At 44.9% G+C, this 20184-nt stretch overlaps 1 protein-coding gene across 1 annotated transcript in view; it reads left to right on the top strand.

Moving 5' to 3' along the window:
• LOC141052887 (cadherin-6-like) overlaps positions 1-20184 on the top strand; it is a 459217-nt gene that overhangs the window by 267676 nt on the left and 171357 nt on the right. Inside the window, exon 3 of the mRNA XM_073550207.1 lies at positions 15144-15438. Coding sequence (XP_073406308.1) covers positions 15144-15438 — 295 coding nt within the window. The remainder of the gene's footprint in view (positions 1-15143; positions 15439-20184) is intronic.

The raw sequence follows: 20184 nt of genomic DNA, 5'->3' as shown, positions 1-20184 counted from the left end.
TAAAAGGGATTTTAAAAGCAGAAATAAACTTACATATTGCTTAGGTCATCTTAGGCAAAACCAGGCTGGTGGGAGGAGCCAGACGTCACCATGCATTTGAGATCCTATTGCCATGGCATCCCAAGCTAGAATGAATGGGGGGCTAGGGGAAATACCTTTTACCTTTGGGCTTGTGACATCACTAAAGGGGCTGTTTTTTCTGGCTCCCTCCCCTTGCTTTCAGAGGTACAATCTGGCTAAAAACTTATAATAATCATAACTTGCAGAGGGTACCTCATATAGAAACGCACATAGTATTATCTTTTCCAGCTTGTCGCTGGCGATCATTCAAAACGAAACTCGAACTAGTTATTAAACACCATTCAGGAGAAATCCATTTCTCTGGTTCTGTTGGCACTGGAACCGTGAAAAACTTGGGCTATGAAGCTTAGTCGACGCACGTCGATATTTTTATCATGAACTCGCAGAGTTTTATGACCATATGATCAGATTCTAATGATAGTCTATGAGAGTAGCTGAGCACATTTTGGTGACAGAGACCCCCTGCTGTGAGGCGGGAAACCAGTCTGAGTGTGTGTGAGCCGTAGTCTCATGTTACAGGGCTGAGGAGAAACCCAAAGCTGCAGCTGTGACAGGCAAACAGGGACAAGAACAGGGGGGTACTAGTCTCTGTGCAGCTATGAATCATTCTAGAAAAGTGTAATAACACGGAACGTCATACAAGATAGTTACATTATCGTTACACCTCCCCCTTTTGGAGTGCGCTAAGGAGGCAGGACCCATCGGTACTCATCCATGCCCACCTCAGCGGGTTCCCCCTGGCAGGACAACCCATCGGCATTTCCATGCTCGCTGCCTTTTTTGTGTTGTACGGTAAAGTCGTACTGCTGGAGGGCAAGGCTCCAGCGTAGCAACCTTCTGTTGGTTCTGGACAGTGTGTGCAGCGAGCTCAGAGGGTTGTGGTCAGTTACCACCGTGAAGGTGCGCCCATACAGGTAGGGCTGTAAACGTTGCAGCGCCCAGACCATGGCCAGGCACTCCTTCTCGATGGTGGAGTATGACATCCCTCGGCAGAAGTTTCCAGCTCAGGTACAACACGGGGTGCTCTTGGTTTCCCAAGTCAACCTGGCTGAGTACGGCACCGAGGCCAAACTCGCTGGCTTCGGTCTGTACCAGGAATGGGCGGCTGTTGTCGACTGCTTTCAACACTGGAGAGTTGCACATGGCTGTTTTCAAAGCTCGGAAGGCCGCCTCACAGCCATCTGTCCAGTCGACTGTTTGGGGTAGATTCCGCTCTGTGAGGTCCGTCAAGGGCTTTGTAAGGGCACTATAGTCCTGTACTAACTGCCTATAGTGCCGTGCAGTGCCCAGTAAGGACATCACCAGTTTCTTGGTCCTGGGAGTGGGCCAGGACACGATTGCGTCCACATTCTTCGGCTCTGAACTCATGGAACCCCCGCCTATCCGGTGTCCCAGGTAGTGGACCTTGCTCATGTCCATTTGGCACTTCCCCGGCTTGATGGTCAGACCTGCCTGGTGAATACGCTTGAGCACCTCCTGGAGATGCTGAAGGTATTCCTCCCAGGTGGAACTGAAGACGGCAATGTCGTCCAGGTAGCCACGGCAAACTTCTCCAGTCCCCGAAGGGCATGACCGTGGACTCGTACAGTCCAAAGGGGGTGATAAAGGCGGATCTCTCCTGCGCCGCAGGGCTCAGGGGAATCTGCCAGTATCCCCGACTCAAATCCATGATGGAGATATGTATTTTGCATTTGCCAACCACTCAAGCAGATCCTCGATGCGCGGCATCAGGTGTGCATCAGTGGTTGTGATGGTGTTGAGCCCCCTGTAGTCCATGGGTGGTCCGATCCTTTTTAGGCACGAGAACTACAGGTGAGGCCCACGCGCTCTTGGACCATTGAATCACCCCCAGCTGTAACATCTCATCGATCTCTTGGCGCATAACTTCCTGCACCTCCTCAGAGATCTGATAAGGTGTTCGCTGTAGTGGGGCATGATTCCCGGTGTCCACCTCGTGAACCGCTAACTTAGTCCATCCTGGTCAGTTGGAGAACACGGCCCGGAAGAGTTCCAGCGAGGCCAACAGCTGTGACCGCTTGGATTCGGATAGTGAGGCATTTACCTCCATGTCCTCAATGGACCCATTGGCCCTGGCTTGGGCCAGCTTGTCCAGGAGGGGGTCTTTCTCCCCATCCTCGGGCAGGTTGCAGACCGGTAGGACGTTCGTGATGAGCCTTCATCATATTGACGTGAAAGAACTTGCGCCTACCCCGACCGTGGTCATGCTTGACCGGGTTGTGCAGTTGTTGGACGACGTATGGGCCTTCCCAGGCTGCCTGAAGCTTATCCTTTGGTACGTGGACCAGCACCCACACCTTTTGACCCACCAGGTAGGTCCGCTCCTGGGCGTTCTGGTCAAACCAGTGCTTCTGGTCAGCCTGAGCCTGCACCATGTTGTCATGCACCAACTCGGTTAAGGTCTGCATCTTGTCACGGAATCGCATAACATAATCCACGATGGACACTTCCATGGGGTTTGGCTCATCTTCCCAGGGTTTTCTTACCAACCCAAGGGGTCCCCGGACTCGCCTTCCATACAGGAGCTCGAAGGGGGAGAACCCTGTTGAGGCCTGCGGAACTTCACTGTAAGCGAATAGCAGGTGTGGGAGGTACTGCTCCCAGTCGCGCCCTTGGGTCCCAACCAGCATGCGGAGCATCTGTTTGAGGGTAACCGTTGAAGCGTTCACACAAACCATTGGTCTGTGGGTGATACGCACTCGATACCAGCTGCATCACCTGCATTTTCTTACAGGAAGCCTCCATTAGGCGAGACATGAATTGGGTCCCTTGATCGGTAAGCATCTCCCTGGGAAATCCTACCCTTGAAAAGATGGTCACCAGTGCATCCGCCACCTTATCCGTCCTGATTGAGGACAGAGCTACTGCTTCTGGGTACCGGGTAGCATAGTCTACCACTGTGTTAAAGTATCGCTTTCCAGAGCTGCTGGAGACGGTCAGCGGGCCCACAATGTCCACCGCGATTCTCTGGAAAGGCTCCTGTATCACTGGCAAAGGGATCAGGGGAGCCTTAAGAGCAGGCCCCGTCTTTCCCCACTCTTTGACAGGTGGCACAAGAGCGGCAGTACTGGGTCACGTCTGTCCCCATCTTGGGCCAATAGAAGTGTTGAGACAGCCGGGCCTTTGTTTTGCTGATCCCCAAGTGTCCAGCGAGTGGAATCTCATGGGCAATCCGTAACAACTCAGCCCTAAACGGATAGGGGACTACCAGCTGTCTTTCCCTCAACCACTCCTTTTGGGATTCTCTGGGTACTGTCTCCCGGTACAACCTTCCTCGTTCCCAGAACACCATCTCCTTATTACTCATGGAGGTGGGTGTCTCGGTGAGGTGTCTCAATTTCTCCAGGCTCTCATTTGAGCGCTGAGCGGCCTGGAACTCCTGGCCGGAGGCAGCCAGAAGTGACGTCATGGTCCCTTCCTCACTGGGACCCTCTGGAACCTGCTCAGGGTTCACCTCTGGTTCAGTCTCTCCTGTAGCGGAGAAGGGTACAGAAGGCAGGGCGCCACCTGCGATCTACGCACTCTGACTGCGAGTGACAGCTGCTACGTATGCTGTCTCCCCGGGGATTTCTACAGACCCATCAGCCGACGCTGCTATGGACGTTACCTCCCCATCCACCCCCAATACTTCAGGAGCAGTGCTACTTATGGGCCAGTTACCTTCCTCGGTGGTACTGCTCAGTGGCATGGCATCACCTTCCTCATGGTTCCCATGCACCTCCCCATTTCCTGTAGCACCGACACTTGCCCCTGCTAGGGGTTCCTCAGCCATCTCAATCCACAGAGCAACGGGACTGAGCAGTCCTGTAGCTGAGGACACATCAACCTTTTCAGAAAAATGGTTATCAGGTTCAGTTGACACAGCTACATCATTATCAGCATCATTCCTAGGGAAAGAAAGGTTATCAGGTTCAGTTGGCACCTTTACATCACTATCAGCATCATTCCTAGGGAAAGAATGGTTATCAGAGACATCATTATTCAACAAGGCATTGTCAGGTAACATTCCGTTTCCCATCATCATCATCATAAGGGTTAACGTTACCCTTATTATCAGGTTGAGAAGGGGTGTCGGACGTAGTATGCAACCATCCTCCCCAAATCAGTCCCCAATAAAACATCAGTGGGCAGGTAATCGGAAACCCCCACTTCCCTCACCCCGCTCCCGGCACCCCAATCAAGAAAGTGGACAGCAGGTGCCCCCAATCCCTGTGACAGTTAGGATTTTCCCATCAATCATCTCTTCACGGGTTGCCAGTCCAGGTCGGATGAGGGTTCGTTCGGCCCCGGTGAGGCCTCTAGCGAGACTGGTCCCCACACGGACGTGCTGCATGTTGTCATCAATCCTCCCAAACACCCCACCCACCAAAAGAACAGAGACATTGGGCCCAGAGGCCTTGGCTGGGGGGTTCTTCTGCTTCTCCAGACAGGTGGCACTGATATGACCAGTCCGATTGCAGACAAAACACTTGCGAGTGTCTGAAGTAGGCCTGGTGTTGGCAAAAGAGACAGGGCCTCTGGAGGGACCGCTGGCAGGGGCACTGGGGTTAGTTGCAGGCTTACCCCCTCTCCAGCTGGTGGTGACTGGCTTCCGTGTCTCTGGTTTCCGGTTGGCCTCATAGGTGTCGGCGATCTGTGCTGCTTTGTCCAGATCCTTTGGCTCTCGGTCCAGTAAGAACTGTCGGACCTCAGCTGGGCAAAGATGTAATAACTGGTCTTTGATCATCAGGTCTTTCAGCAGCTCAAAGGTGTCCACTGACAGTCCGTGGATCCACTGGTCAAAGTGGGTCCTGAGTCCTTGCACCATATCACTATAACTGTCGTGTGGGCCACATTGGAGGTTCCGGAACTTCTTTCGGTATACCTCAGGGGTCAGCCGGTATTTGGCGATCAGTGCCTGCTTGATGGCTACATAGTTGCTATCTTGTTCTGACGGGAGAGAAGCAAACGCCTCCAGAGCTTTGCCCTTTAGCCCTGGGGTCAGGTACCTGGCCCATTCGTCCATAGGCAGCCGGTACTGTCTGCAGGCTCTCTCAAAAGCCTGCAGAAACGTGTCCAAGTCACCGTCTCTTTCCATCACTTGAAAATGCTCTGGCTGGGGTTTCGGTATCTGAGCGCTGCTGGGCTCACCGCTCTGGGCTGTGGAGGGTATTTCCCCTCAGCCTGGCTAGATGTAGTTCATGGGCTCTCTGCTCTTCTCGAGCTTGTTGGATCAGCTGCAGACGTCCAACATGGTCTTCAGCAGGGAGTTGCTGTAGGGCCATTTGCAGATAGCGGTTCATGACTTCCTCGCTGCCAGTCAGGCCGGTCTGCACCAGCTGGACCTCTGCGACTGCACCATCGGCACTGGTGCTGCCTTCTGCGCCCTGGCTCTGCTCCCATTGCACCAGAGCCGCGCCCAGCTGGTCTTTTGTTTTGTTGGTCTCGTCAATCTGGTTTGCCCTGCACAGGGCCTTAAGGGCATCCTTCTTAAGCTACTTATAATGAGATTCTCCCCTCGTAGCCATGGTTGCCAAATTAAAGATAGGATAGAAAAACAAAGAGAAGGGGGGTACTCACCAGTACACACGATTGTCTCAGGACTAGTAAACACTGAGTTCCGTTATCCAAAACTTTTACTGCAGGGTCCTCGGAAGAACCGTGCAAGTCTTTAGTGAGAGGAATGATTGCTCAAACCAGATCACTAATGCTCTATGATCCCACCGCTGCCACCAAATGTCATGAAAAGGGGGGCTTGTATGACCTTTGGCCGCACACAGCTATCACATGTGCAGTGGGGCTTATCGTAGTCATCCCACCGCTGCCAACAATGTGACGAAAACAGCTAGCTAGTCTTGCCCTACCAATTTATCGCAGTGGTTTATTGTAGATATCCTACTGCTGCCACAATATCAAAACTATCCCGTATATGTGAATACAGGACTAAGAAGAGATCCCAAGATAAATAAAAACAATTTTATTACATGCTTTTTTTAAAAAAATACAACAAAAATAAAAAAGCAAAAATGCCGTATATGGGGACGCAAGAGCACACCTGTATAGTAATCCTTATAAGGATTATAATAACAGTCCAAAAATATAAACATGAATACAGGGAATTACATAATATTCATATGCAGACATGCAATTATCCTCATAGCATGTAAAAGTCAAAGAACAGTGTCCAACAAATGCTAATATATATCTGACGAGGAACAGATAAAAATGAATAAGCATAAAAATAACCCTGTAACATGTAGTTAAATAGCTGACTGAAGTAATCAGAAAAATCTCCTAATCACATAAATAGCATGACCTGTATATTACAAAGAAATCCCCAAGTGCATGGTAACACAATAAGTGGGGACACAAGCGGGGAGGAACAGTCCTAAAATATCCCAAATCTAACTGCAATATTGATGAGTAATATAGCCAAAAGCCTGCATTAGGACATAATTACCGAAGGTAAATGGAGGTGCTCCTTTCATCCCCTCACCCCGACGCGTGTTTTGCTGCCAGCTTCTTGCGGGGGCGTGTTCAAGGTGAGGGACGGCCCGGTATTTAAATCCAAATGGTGAATGTGTTGAAGCCGAGGACCAATCAGCACATCGCGGCGCATGACGCCTTAACCCCGCCCCAATGACATACTTCCTCCCAACGTTCAATGACACGCAAGCTTACCCTGCGTGTCAGTGTCAGAGCATCATCGGAAGTGATAGGGGTGAGGGAAATGGCTCATGCGCACTTGCCTGATGGCCGCTTCATAATAAATACTAACAGAACGCAAGAAACAATGTGAATCAGGGCAATATGTTAACCAAAATTGAGCTTACTTGTTTGCACATATATTATTAATTCCAATGGTACAATGGTATTACATGAATAATGTGACTAATAATGTATTGTTAATGCTTAATTATACAAAGGTGCACATTAACCCAATAAATATTTCATCCAATCATATATAAAGTGGCAGTGCTAAACAGATAATAAATAGTGTATGACTGCATATCATAATTAAAGTGACAGTGCTTGTTCATGAAATAAAGTGACCGTGCATATTGTAAATAGCAATATTAAATTACACATAATTAGTGAAAAATAATCACAACCACCACCAATAAATGTGACTGTGCACTATAGCACATAATCTATTAAATATTTCATATTTTAAAGTGACAGTGCAATATTCCTAATATAAATTCATATTTTTCCCTTCATGACCCAGCCTATTTTGACCTTAATGACCTGGCCATTTTTGGCGATTCTGACCAGTGTCCCTTTATGAGGTAATAATTCAGGAACGCTTCAACGGATCCTAGGGATTCTGAGACTGTTTTTTCGTGACATATTGGGCTTCATGCTAGTGGTAAATTTAGGTCGATAATGTTTGCATTTAATTGTGAAAAAAAAACGGAAATTTGGTGAAAATTTTGAAAATTTCGCAATTTTCACATTTTGAATTTTTATTCCGTTAAACCAGAGAGTTATGTGACACAAAATAGTTAATAAATAACATTTCCCACATGTCCACTTTACATCAGCACAATTTTGTAAACAAATTTTTTTTTGTTAGGAAGTTATAAGGGTTAAAAGTTGACCAGCGATTTCTCATTTTTACAACAAAATTTACAAATCCATTTTTTTTAGGGACCACCTCACGTTTGAAGTCACTTTGAGGGGTCTATATGGCCGAAAATGCCCAAAAGTGACACCATTCTAAAAACTGCACCCCTCAAGCTACTCAAAACTACATTCAAGAAGATTATTAACCCTTCAGGTGCTTCACAGCAAATAAAGCAATGTGGAAGGAAAAAATGGACATTTTAATTTTTCCAACAAAAATTTTCTTTAGCATCAATTTTTTCATTTTCACATGGGTAAGAGGATAAAATGGATCCTAAAATTTGTTGGGTAATTTCTCCTGAGTACACCAATACCTCATATGTGGTCACAAACCACTGTTTGGGCGCACGACAGGGCTCAGAAGAGAAGGAGCACCATTTGACTTTTTGAATGTAAAATATGCTGGAATATTTAGCGGTTGCCGTGTCGAGTTTGGAGAGTCCCTGTGTGCCTAAACATTGGAGCTCCCCCACAAGTGACCCCATTTTGGAAACTAGACCCCCCAAGGAACTTATCTAGATGCATTGTGAGCACTTTGAACCCCCAGGTGCTTCACAAATTGATCCATAAATAAAGGACTTTTTTTCACAAAAATTTCGTTTTAGCCTCAGTTTTTTTCATTTTCACATGGGCAGCAGGATAAAATGGGTCCTAAAATTTGTTGGGCAATTTCTCCTCAGCACACCGATACCTCATATGTGGTCATAAACCACTGTTTGGGCGCACGACAGGGCCCGGAAGGGAAGGAGCACCATTTTGACTTTTTGAATGGAAAATTAGCTCCAATCGTTAGCGGACACCATGTCATGTTTGGAGAGCCCCTGTGTACCTAAACATTGGAGCTCCCCCACAAGTGACCCCATTTTGGAAACTAGACCCCACAAGGAACTTATCTAGATGTGTGGTGAGCACTTTGAACCCACAAGTGCTTCACAGAAGTTTATAAACGCAGAGCCATGAAAATAAAAAATCCATTTTTTTTCCTCAAAAATGATATTTTAGCCCGCTATTTTTTATTTTCACAAGGCTAACAGGAGAAATTGGACCACAAAAGTTGTTATGCAATTTGTCCTGAGTACGCTGGTACCCCATATGTGGGGGGGAACCACTGTTTGGGCGCATGGGAGAGCTCAGAAGGGAAGGAGTGCGATTTTGGAATGCAGACTGATGGAATGTTCTGCGGGCATCATGTTGCGTTTGCAGAGTCCCTGATGTGCCTAAACAGTAGAAACCCCCTACAAGTGACCCCATTTTGGAAACTAGACCCCCCAAGGAACTTATCTAGATCTGTGGTGAGCACTTTGAACCCCCAAGTGCTTCACAGAAGTTTACAGTATAAACGCAGAGCCATGAAAATAAAAAATCCATTTTTTTTCCTCAAAAATGATTTTTTTTTAGCCCGCAATTTTTTATTTTCACAAGGGTATCAGGATAAATTTGACACCAAAAGCTGTTGTCCAGTTTGTCCTGAGTATGCTGGTACCCCATATGTGGGGGAGGACCACTGTTTGGGCACACATCGTGGCTCGGAAGGGAAGTAGTGACGTTTTGAAATACCGACTTGATGGAATGGTCTGCAGGCGTCATGTTACGTTTGCAGAGCCTCTGATGTGCCTAAACAGTGGAAACCCCCCACAAGTGACCCCATTTTGGAAACTAGACCACCCAAGGAACTTATCTGGATGTGTGGTGAGCACTTTGAACCCCCAAGTGCTTCACAGAAGTTTATAACGCAGAGCCGTGAAAATAAAAAAAATCATTTTTTTTCACAAAAATCATTTTTTTAGCCCCCAATTTTTTATTTTCCCAAGGGTAACAGGAGAAATTAGACCCCGAAAGTTGTTGTGCAATTTTTCCTGAGTACGCTGATACCCCATGTGTGGGGGTAAACCACTGTTTGGGCACACGTCGGGGCTCGGAATGGAGGGAGTGCTGTTTGACATTTTGAACGCAAAATTGGCTGGAATAAATCGTAGCGCCATGTCGCATTCGGAGACCCCGTGATGTGCCTAAACAGTCGAAACCCCTCAATTCCAACTCCAACTCAAACCCCAATACACCCCTAACTCTAACCCAACCCTAATCATAACCCTAACCCCAACGCACCCCTAAACCTAATCCCAACTCTAACCCTAACCACAAGCCTTACCCTAATCCCAATCCACCCCTAACCCTAATCTTAACCCTAATTCCAGCCCTAACCCTAATTCCAACCCTAGCCCTAATTCCAACCCTAACCCTAATTCCATCCCTAACCCTAATTCCATCCCTAACCCTAATTCCACCCCTAATTTTAACCCTAACCCTAATTCCAACCCTAACCCTAATTCCAACCCTAACCCTAATTCTAACCCTAACCCTAATTCTAACCCTAACCCTAATTCTAACCCTAACCCTATTTCTAACCCTAACCCTATTTCTAACCCTAGCTATAACCCTAGCTATAACCCTAATTCCAACCTAACCCTAATTTCAACCCTAACCCTAATTCTAACCCGAAATGGACAAAAAAATATTTTTTTTATTTTATTATTTGTACCTGGCTATGGGGGTGATAAACGGGGTGTGTATTTACTTTTTTTTTTCATTTTGATCACTGTGAGAGTGTATCACAGTGATCAAAATGAAAAATGAACGGGCAGCCGGCAAATTCATGGGCGCCGCCATCTTGGACAATGGCAGGCGCACTGCGCATGCGCCCGCCATTTTGCAAGATGGCGGCGCCCATCAACCGGACGTCGGTACATCGGGAGCCAAGGCGGGACACCGGGAGCCACGACGGGACATCGGAGGTACCAGGGGGGGAGCGATAGGAAGGGGAGGGGGAGCAGATGATGACGACGGCGACCGATCGCTGCCGTCCATCGGTGGCGGGGGCCGACCAGCCCCGCCAGTTGGTGTGGGGGGGTCGGGTGTCGGTGTCCAGCCATGTCCGATGCTATTGCAGCATTGGCCATGGCTGGATTGTAATATTTCACCAAATTCACCCCACGTCGGGTTTTCATTCATTCTTTTTCTCCTGCTCGCTGTTGCCAGCAAAGCAGGAGAGAAGAATGACAGCCGCGTTCAGCACCAGCCGCCGGGGAACAGCGCTTACTGCAGTGCTTCTTCCCCATCAGCTGTCCATGTGGTCCTGATGCGGCACACGGTTGCCACTCGTGTGCCACACGGATGTACCACGTATCCACATGGACACACGGACACGGATAGCTCCGGTACCGTTTTTTCCGGTACCGGAATTATCTGGTCGTGTGAAACTGCCCTTAGGACTGGATCCTTGACTTTAGTCTCAGGATCATAATGTTGCCCCAGCTTTCATCCTGTGTGATCAGTCAGTTGAAAACGACCTCCTGGTTTCAATGGCACATCGTCAATAGAGCCTGAGAGCATTCGACTCGTTCCTGCTTCTGGAAAGGTATGAGCAGCAAGGGGAACCCAGTGATCGGAAACCTTATGCCTGTGAAGATGATCTTGGATGACTTTTTCCAAGGACCCCACACTAATCTTGACATTTTGCGCTAGTTGACGAATGGTTACACGACGATTTTTCAAAATGGTGACCTCCACTTGCTGGATGGTGTGTTCATCAATAGTAGAGTGGGGTCGCCCTGGAATTGGAGCTATTTGCACCGTAGTCCGACCATATTTGAATTGACAGTGTAAGTTCTTGACTACAAAATATGATGGGGAATCATCACCATAAACCTCTTTCATCTCATCGAACGTCTCCCTTGGTGTGCTGCCTTTCAAGTAAAGGAACTTGATTACTCTGTATTCCACTGGGTCCATTATCAAACATCACACCACTTCAGCACCTGTAAAATAAAGACCGTTCTCAGTTCTGAGTTGAAAATTGGCACGTAACCTATAGACATATCATTACACATGTGCAGCTTCAGCATCCTGTGGTAAATAGAAGTGGGGCAGGGGCAATTTTTAATGAACGCCTCTCGTAAAATAAGACAAACAAGTATAAAACATTAGCTCGATTGGTGACTAACTGGCATAGAATCTCCAAGGGAAGGTGACAGTAGGTGATGGTCGAAGCAGCTCCTACAGTTATATAGTAGGAGCAGAGTCATTGTACGCGTTCTATGTAGATATGGGAAATCAGGCAGCTTTTGAAGGTGGGGAAGAGTCCATCACATTGAAGTGAATAGGAACTGAGCTGCAATATCTGAAAATGGTTACTACACAGTCTACAGAGCTATATTGTCTCAGCTCCATACACTGTTTACTTCTGGCCACCCTGGGACCTGCAAACAGCGGATAAGTCATGGTGTCAGTATACCACCAGGCTAGTATAATAATCTATTTCAAGTCTCAGGCAATTTTTTACTTTTTTATGATTATTATTGAGTTTTATTATTTCTTGCCTTTGTAGTGCTTGAGGAGGTTTAAGCTGAAATTGCTGCTCAATTGGAAATGTGAGATATGGTAGATACTCTATAAGTATATCTTGCACATTTAGCAAGAGGTGTGTTCATATATTCCTAGCTTTGCCAATTAATGCTCTGCTCACAGCCTCTAAACTTCTTGAGATTGTTAACTCCTGTCTTCGTAGTGCTAACATCATAGTAAAGTATCCCATTAGTCTTCTAGTACCAGAAAGCCGCCTATCAGTTGCATTTGTATCATCTTGTTTGGCATAATGCATTCAATGCAGAATAGCTATTGCCTTTCACATTCTGACCATCACACAGGTCAAGCTAGTTTGATTGGGTGTACCAGCCTGAAACTTTGATCCACAAAAAGTGTCTTATCTTCTCAAAACTATTTTTAATTCTGTCGTGATTGAGGCATTAGATTATAGCTGCTGCCTATAACAGTCACACTATGCAGAGGGAAAGTGAAGGTGAAGCGAGATAGAGGAAGAGCACACAAAAATAGATGAGGTAGTGTTTAGTGACTAGAAATCTACTAGTCATGTGGTAGTCAGAAATAGTGTTATTTCTCATGTACTCACATGACAACGTATTCCAAAAATTCGCCGGAAAAACAGAGCTTTAAGCCAACAAGCATGAAAATTGAGGGTATGATGTGGTAGAATTAAAAATTTTTGGCACCCACTGTACGTATGGTTCCCTGTATGCATTAGATAGCTGTTGGCAGATTGATGGTTGATCATTCAGTAAGTAGTTATCTCTACCAACTCCTCCATATACAGGAATACTGTAGCGTTCCTGGGTTCTCTACAAGAAAGCCACTGGCAGACTCCTAAAGTGGCAGCTTATCTTGCCGAGAACCAGAGATGAGTGAAAATATTCGAGTAGAATTTAAATCTACTTTGGATTTTACAAAAACCCACATTCAACAAAATGCAGATTTTTTTTGGAATTTGTTTCCACACGGAGTTAGCAAAATGGCTGTTGCTGTCTGCCATGTTTCTAAAACATAAAGCACCATTGTTTAAAATAAAAAAAATTCTGATATTCACCTCTCAAGCCCCATCTGCTCCTCGCTGTCATGTGTCTGGACCTCGTTGCATCTCCTGATCAATGCCCCTTGCACTGAAATCCCCAGGTGCTGCACATGCGTGAGTAAAGTCGTGGCACACGTCTTTACGTCATGGCATCATGACCATCTGGAAGACTTGCTCAGCACGCTCCTGTGCAAAATTGGAGCCAGAAGTCAAGACCTAGCAGGAGAGGCCTGGGATTTTAGCACCAGTGGTGATGATCAGAAGGTGTGGACAGTATCAGATGGGTGACGGTGAGATGGCGAGGGGCTGGAGAGGTGAGTGATAAGATGAGTATAAGATTTTTCATTTTTTTTTACATATTATGTTTATTGTGCTGTTGGGTCTGGAAATACCCCAGAGCATGATCAGGAGATTACACTTTCATTGAATAACTTCTCTACAAATCAAATTTCCTGAGACATTCTGTGCGCACAGGCAAATTTGAATTTTGACCTCTCCTGAGACCAAAAGGATCATCAGTCTGATATCGGACATGTAAGACCCATATGTCTCCCAACATCACCTGTCAGGGTAGAGTGACGATGGGCCCCCATATACTATATGCTGTTGTTTGAGCCAGCCAATATTAACTTTTTGGTCCTCATTAGCCTAATGTGTTTAATCTGTTGGGGGCATTAAGAGGCCAAAATGTTTGTGTCCGTCAGGAGGAAATTAAATATTATGGCTGTAACATCTGCGCCAGTATCTGCTTTGGTTATTTGGCGGTGCCGTGCCTTTGTTTAAGGTGATGCTTGACAGCATCAGACCTGAGTTATTCCTGGGACTTTTGGTACCATAAGATCAGGGAACTATGGGGTTTGTTGTCTGGTTTTGATTTCTCCTTTGTAAGGCTAGTTTCACAATACCGTTCAGGAGAGCTGCAGATGGCAGCCACTTCCTCCTTTCTTCCTCCAAAGTTTTGCGTCTACGTGCGGTCGCCGCATGCGGGCGCATCCGCATACAACATATGTCCCTGCGTACCCAATGTTAAAGATAGGTACGCAGGGAGACGCATGTGGCAGTAGGCAGAGCGTGGGTGGAGCTTCAAGAGGTAGAAAGAAGGAAGTGGCTGCCATCTGCAGCCCTCCTGAATGCTAGTGTGAAACTAGCCTAAGAGCTCTGAATGTAGCTACTGGCTATTTAAGCCCCTGGGTCTCTGACGTTCACTTCCAGTCAGTCAGTTTTGCTACCTGACTTGTGGTGTTTTCCTGATTCCTCCTGTTTACTGACCTGGTAGTAAATTTTGACTATCCTCTTGTTTTACGATTCTGTTCTTGATGTGACCTCTTTGCTTTAACCCTGCTTTGCAACCATTCCTGTCTCTGGTTCGATCTTCCGGACATCAGCCCTTCCATGGAAGCAATCCACTGGTCCCCTTGTAATACCATATCCCTGTACAGGGGTTAAAGGGTGAATGTCAGGGTTTCTCTGGAATATGCCAGTGGCTTATGCCACGTCTGTCTGAGGTAGCCATTCTGAGCTTGTGTCACAACATCTGACAGTGACACAACATCTGTCTGGTCTTCATAATGACTTGTGGGGATCTGTATGAAGGTTTTTATTTATTTTCTTTATCCTTTTCATGGTTTGTAATAGGCTTAGACCTAGAATATCCAACCGCTTTGTTGGAAATTTCTGGTTCTAATCTATGCTTCTACAGCTCTTCTAATGTGAGAGAGTAGCCATCATAAATACACAAAAATTGTAATTGTGCAACAATGGATGTCATTGAAAAGATGTTTTGGAATAAAAGCTTGCTACAGACTAAAGAAAGCAGTCTCCTGATGATTATGGAGTAGTCCTAATTATTTCCCAGTCTATCAATTCTTAATATATTTTGTATTCTCTGCATAGAGTGTAAATACAGAACACAATACACTAATTATAAGCAGACATTCCTTAATCGCTAGCAATAAAACAATTCAGTGTATAGTGCAAAATGGCCCTGAATACTAATAATATGTGTCTTTTATTCCAGCTACACTCAGACCAGGATGGTGAAGATGGATCATTAAAATATGTCCTCTCTGGAGATGGAGCTGGAGATATATTTGTGATCGATGAAAAAACTGGCGACATTCATGCAACAAAACGTCTGGACAGAGAAGAAAAGTCGTCGTATATATTACGTGCACAAGCTGTGAACAAAAGAACAGGGAGACCTGTTGAGCCTGAATCTGAGTTTGTCATTAAGCTTCATGACATTAATGACAATGAGCCAAAATTTACCAAGGAAGTTTACACTGCCACTGTGCCAGAAATGTCAGACGTGGGTAAGTGCGGCCACTGTTCTTTTATATGTGCAAGCAAATGGAAATTCTGTCTGTTCGGAGGATTGATATTTGCTTTATGACTGATGTTTGGATATAAAAATAATGAAGGTCTCAATTAAGTAAACTTATCACATGCCGACTGAAGGCAGAAGAGTCTGCATTACATGCTTTTTTTTCTCTAGACATATGATATGATAACTATACAGCAATTATTTCCATCTCATTTGTCAAAGACAGTGGGAGAAATTGATTAAGAATGGCGTTTCATGTGCTAATATAATCTTGGGCCCGCTCTGGTAGAGCGCCTCTTTATTACATTTGGCCCTACTTGGGCTGCCCACATACCAGAAAGTGAAATAATTGCTGGTGTACATTTCAATTACAATTCCTGCCAATTTCTGGCATAAAGTTTTGTAAATGTACAGGGCATTGTTTGTCCCCAACGCTAAACCCCAGGTACTTTTTAAAAAACAGGCAAGAATGGCATAAAGGTAATTCTGTGAAAACTATTACACAGAATCCATGTGGGCCAAAATTTGCAACTTTTTTTCCACAAGTAAATTATTTATTGATTTCCTCCAAATATCTTCTGTAATGGATGCCATTTACAAATAAAAGGGTTAAAAGATTACGTCTCTAGAACAATTTGCCATATGTGGTTCTTTCTGCCCCAAGGACTCCTCTCAGTATGACTTTTCTGACAAGAATCAGTCTTGGGGGGTTTTTCACGTGACCATAAGATGGTCATATTTTCTGGTCAGTGTTAGGGTATGTGCACACGGTGTCTTCTTCAGGCAGATTGAAACGCACCTGAAAAAGCACTTAAGCATAATGAACACATGCACTGCAATATCAAAACGATTTGCTGTGTAAATGTTCCATCTTCTAAAAGCAGTGAAGCAGCTAAAAGAAGTGACCGGATCATTTTTTCAAGCGGCTTCTGCTTTTCTGCTTGGAAACCAAAACTATTTTATATGTAGAATTTAAAAAAGCCTCTGGCAGCAAAGCAAAACGACTAGCAAAAGTCATCAAAGACGCTTCAGAAAAAATACCACTGATGTTTTCCTGAGGAATCTTCTTTTTCAAACAGTATGCGGTGTGAGGTAGCGCTGTTATTCGGGTAGGGGATACTCGCTTGCAGCCACAAAAAATCAGATCCGGCACGGGTTTTCCACAAAACCATAGCTCCATGTGGTTTATTCAGCAGCATAAACCAAAGCAAGCAACATAAAGTTAACTTAACGGCATAGCTTCCATGACAGAGCTTCTCTCTGTTAGCAATGCCCAATACGCAGGCTTTTCAGTCTCACAATTATATCCCCTGTCAGGGTTTTGCCTCATGGCTACTTCTACCTGCTGCAGACATTCATTCCCTCTCCCTGGAAGCTCTCAGGCACTTGCAGCCATTTAACACAGCGTCCACACGTGCTGTCAGGAAGACAGACATCTTTGCACGAGACCTTCCATATGGACCAATCGGGTCCCTGCATTCACTACATGTGGCCTACCCTGGCCACATTATATGGTTCATAGCCACGCCCACATGACTCTGACCTCATCACAGGTCCTATTAGCATTTACACACTCTTTACAACAGTGTCCTTTAAACACACCCCCTGGGTGGGTTTGTAGGTAGCCAGGCCGCCCATCTCCCTAGTTACCTGGAGACTTCTCCCTGACACATTGAAGCAACACCTCAGCAATGTCATTGCTGATCCACACACATACATAAGTCTCCATCTCAAGGCCACCCACCTTGAGCTACATAACGGTCCTTCCATATTCTGCCACTCATCCTCTCTCTTGGGACATCCACACAGCGCCCCCTAGCGGACACAGTGGTCATTACACCACAGCGGGTATAAAATAGGCACATAGCCTTTTGGGCCAACTGCAGACCTAACTGTGAATCTTCTGATTTAAACAGCCTCATAAGCATATGTAATACTATTAGGTAAGGTCATTAGACTCACAGTCAGGTCTTGTGGCCATAACATAGATGTTATAAGGTCATTTGAATAATTCCTTATCATTCAGTTTAAAGTGCACTGAAAAAGTGCACTGAATTTATTAAAAGACATGCACGTTATTTACTCCATTTTTTTTTACAAAATCTGTCAGTAAGCAATATTCCCCCCAATAACCACATATATGGTGTGATATGGTCACTGGCAATGTATGTGAGAAGAGAGATGTGTCACGAATGTTGCTTATCTTCTGTGATGTGAAACACAGAAGTTTCTCTCCAACATGTTATGTGCTGAGAGGAGTTAATCAAAATATCTCCTCCCTAAGGAGAGTTAAAGGACCTACCACTGAGTTTTTTTTCCTGTCTGTCTGTTTGGAGGCAAGGAAGTCTCCAATCTGGAGCTTCAGTGGGAGATTTACTGATTTACTGTACCCTGAGTAGGCGAATTCCACAGGCATATTGACTGACTGTGCTATGTTATCTTTTGTTTTGCTATTATGTCAGAAAGGCTATGCGTATTTTGTCTAATCCTACACTGGTTTATTCCATGTTTAAATAAACCAGTAAAAGAAACTTTCCTGTGTCTACCTTTGAGAACAACCTAGTGAGCTAATCTACCACAATGGGCATGCAGTTATTTGAAATGTACAACATTAGCATCTTTATACCTTCTATCTGTTGCTGTATTACTGAGTAATTAGTGTTTCCAATCATATGCAAATAAGGCGGGAAGTACTCTAAAAATTAGGCACATCCTGGTGATTCCAGTACTGGAAAAACCAGTACTGGTTAGATCTGTGGTCTGTGTCGGTGTGACATCCCTGAGTGCGTGTGTCCATGTGCTGTCAGTATGACACGTATGGAATGACGTATGGAATGAAATGCAGCTTAGAAATTAAAGAGTTTTATAGATAGATAGATATATGCTGGTGTGATTTCTAATCAGTGCTTGCGTGATTATTTTTTTGTCCTTGTATTTATAGTTTAAATAAATAAAAATGGTGTAGGGTGCTCCTTAATTTTTATAACCAGTTGAGGGAAAACCAACAGCTGAGGGCTGATGTTAATATAGTAGGAATAGGCCAATAGCCATAAAGGTTGCCAGGCTATTAGTATAAACTCAAGCTGATTGTTTTTACTGGTTTGTACGGATTATTCACCTTGGGAAAGAAGGGTGACACCATCTTTTATGCAAAACTCCAGCAGCAGAAGAAGCAGCCGGACGAAGAGAAGCAGAATGGGACATAAGGAGATCATAATCCGCTTGGAACTTTTTCTAGATTTTAACTCTGGCACTTAGCTTCTGCTTTTCTCCCTTGCCCTGGTGTGGTGCCCCCATTTCTGCGTCTGTTGAGAGCTGATGTTCTTACTCTGGGAGGGTGCCATGGCTGATTAGCAAATATAGGGGGAACCCCACATCAATTTTTTGGAAGGGTTCCCATTATAATATCCATTAAACCCTAAGCAACCAGCAGGGAACTGATATTAATAGCTTGGGAACCTTTGTGGCTATTGGCCCCTTCTCAGAATATTTACATCAGACTCCAGAGTTTCCCTCAGCTGCTTAGGAAAATCAAGGGGAGCCCCCACACCATTTTTATTAATTATTTATTTTATGCATAATATACCCACACAGCTGGTGTTGACAACAACTCCTATCAACCTGGTATCACTGATCGTGGATGTCATCCGCGTATCATTAGTGTGCAGCACGCATTTCATCCATGGTGTGTCAATAAAAAGGACTTGTCTGTTGATTTAAAAACCTGACAAGTGCACACCACCATTGAATAAAATTGGTGCGCGTGTGTCCATATTGCAGTCCTTAATAAATGGACCGCATACGGACTTAAAAAAAAGGACATGTGAATGGGGCTTCACAGAGCACCTAACAAGTCTCTGCCTCCCAAGTTTGTTTCACTGGCCAGCATCAGACTGTCTATCTCGATTGATGGATCACTGTCTGATTTCCTTGCCTTGCACCTGACATTACACACTTAGTGAGCTATCAATCAAGCTAAATAGTCTGGTGCTGCACAGTGAACCAATTTCGGGATGCAGAGACTTGTTAGGTGTGCTGTTATTACTAGAGCACTTCTTTCCTTATTTGCATATGAACGAAAACACTTATTAATCAGCAATGCAGCAACAGACAGAAGATATAAAGATATTGATGGATTTACATTTCAAAAACCTGCATGCCCATATATCCAGTTTTGGGGGTTGAGCTTACTGACAGATTCCCTTTAAGACAGTTTACTCCCCCTACTGGCATCCATGTGTCACTAACATATGTAGAGATGATCTCTAGTACTATATACGGTAATTTTATATTCATCAGTAATTCTATAATAACAATGGGCAGATCAGTCAGTTATATTAAGCGTCTGATAGCAGTATATTCATTATCACTCCGTAATTATATTAAGGTTCTGAGATTAAATCAAATTCAGCATTAAATCTCCCACGAAGTTTAACTTTTTTCTCAAACTTTGTCATTCTTTGTGACAAACATTGGTTTGGCAATTAAAAAGAAAAAAAAAAACATAAAAACCACAGGAAGGGGGAAAACGACAAGTTAAAAAAACCAACTGTCAAAAGTCGGGATAATGAAGCATGTAATCAAAGATTAAAAGGCAATGGCAAATTGTACAAAGAAAGATTTTTTTAATGGGCTGATAAAAACTGTTCAAAGACACAGCTTTCACAACTGTGTATCTCCTCTTATGATGACAGTTGTTAAAATGTAGCAACACAGATGAACAATGGGAAAACCT

This window comes from Dendrobates tinctorius, unplaced genomic scaffold, assembly GCF_039654945.1.
Source record: "Dendrobates tinctorius isolate UK_male_01 unplaced genomic scaffold, ASM3965494v1 ptg000163l, whole genome shotgun sequence".
In the NCBI taxonomy this organism is placed as follows: Eukaryota; Metazoa; Chordata; class Amphibia; order Anura; family Dendrobatidae; genus Dendrobates; species Dendrobates tinctorius.
Note: the sequence above shows the minus strand (reverse complement) of the source record. Positions and strands in the feature narration are given on the sequence as shown.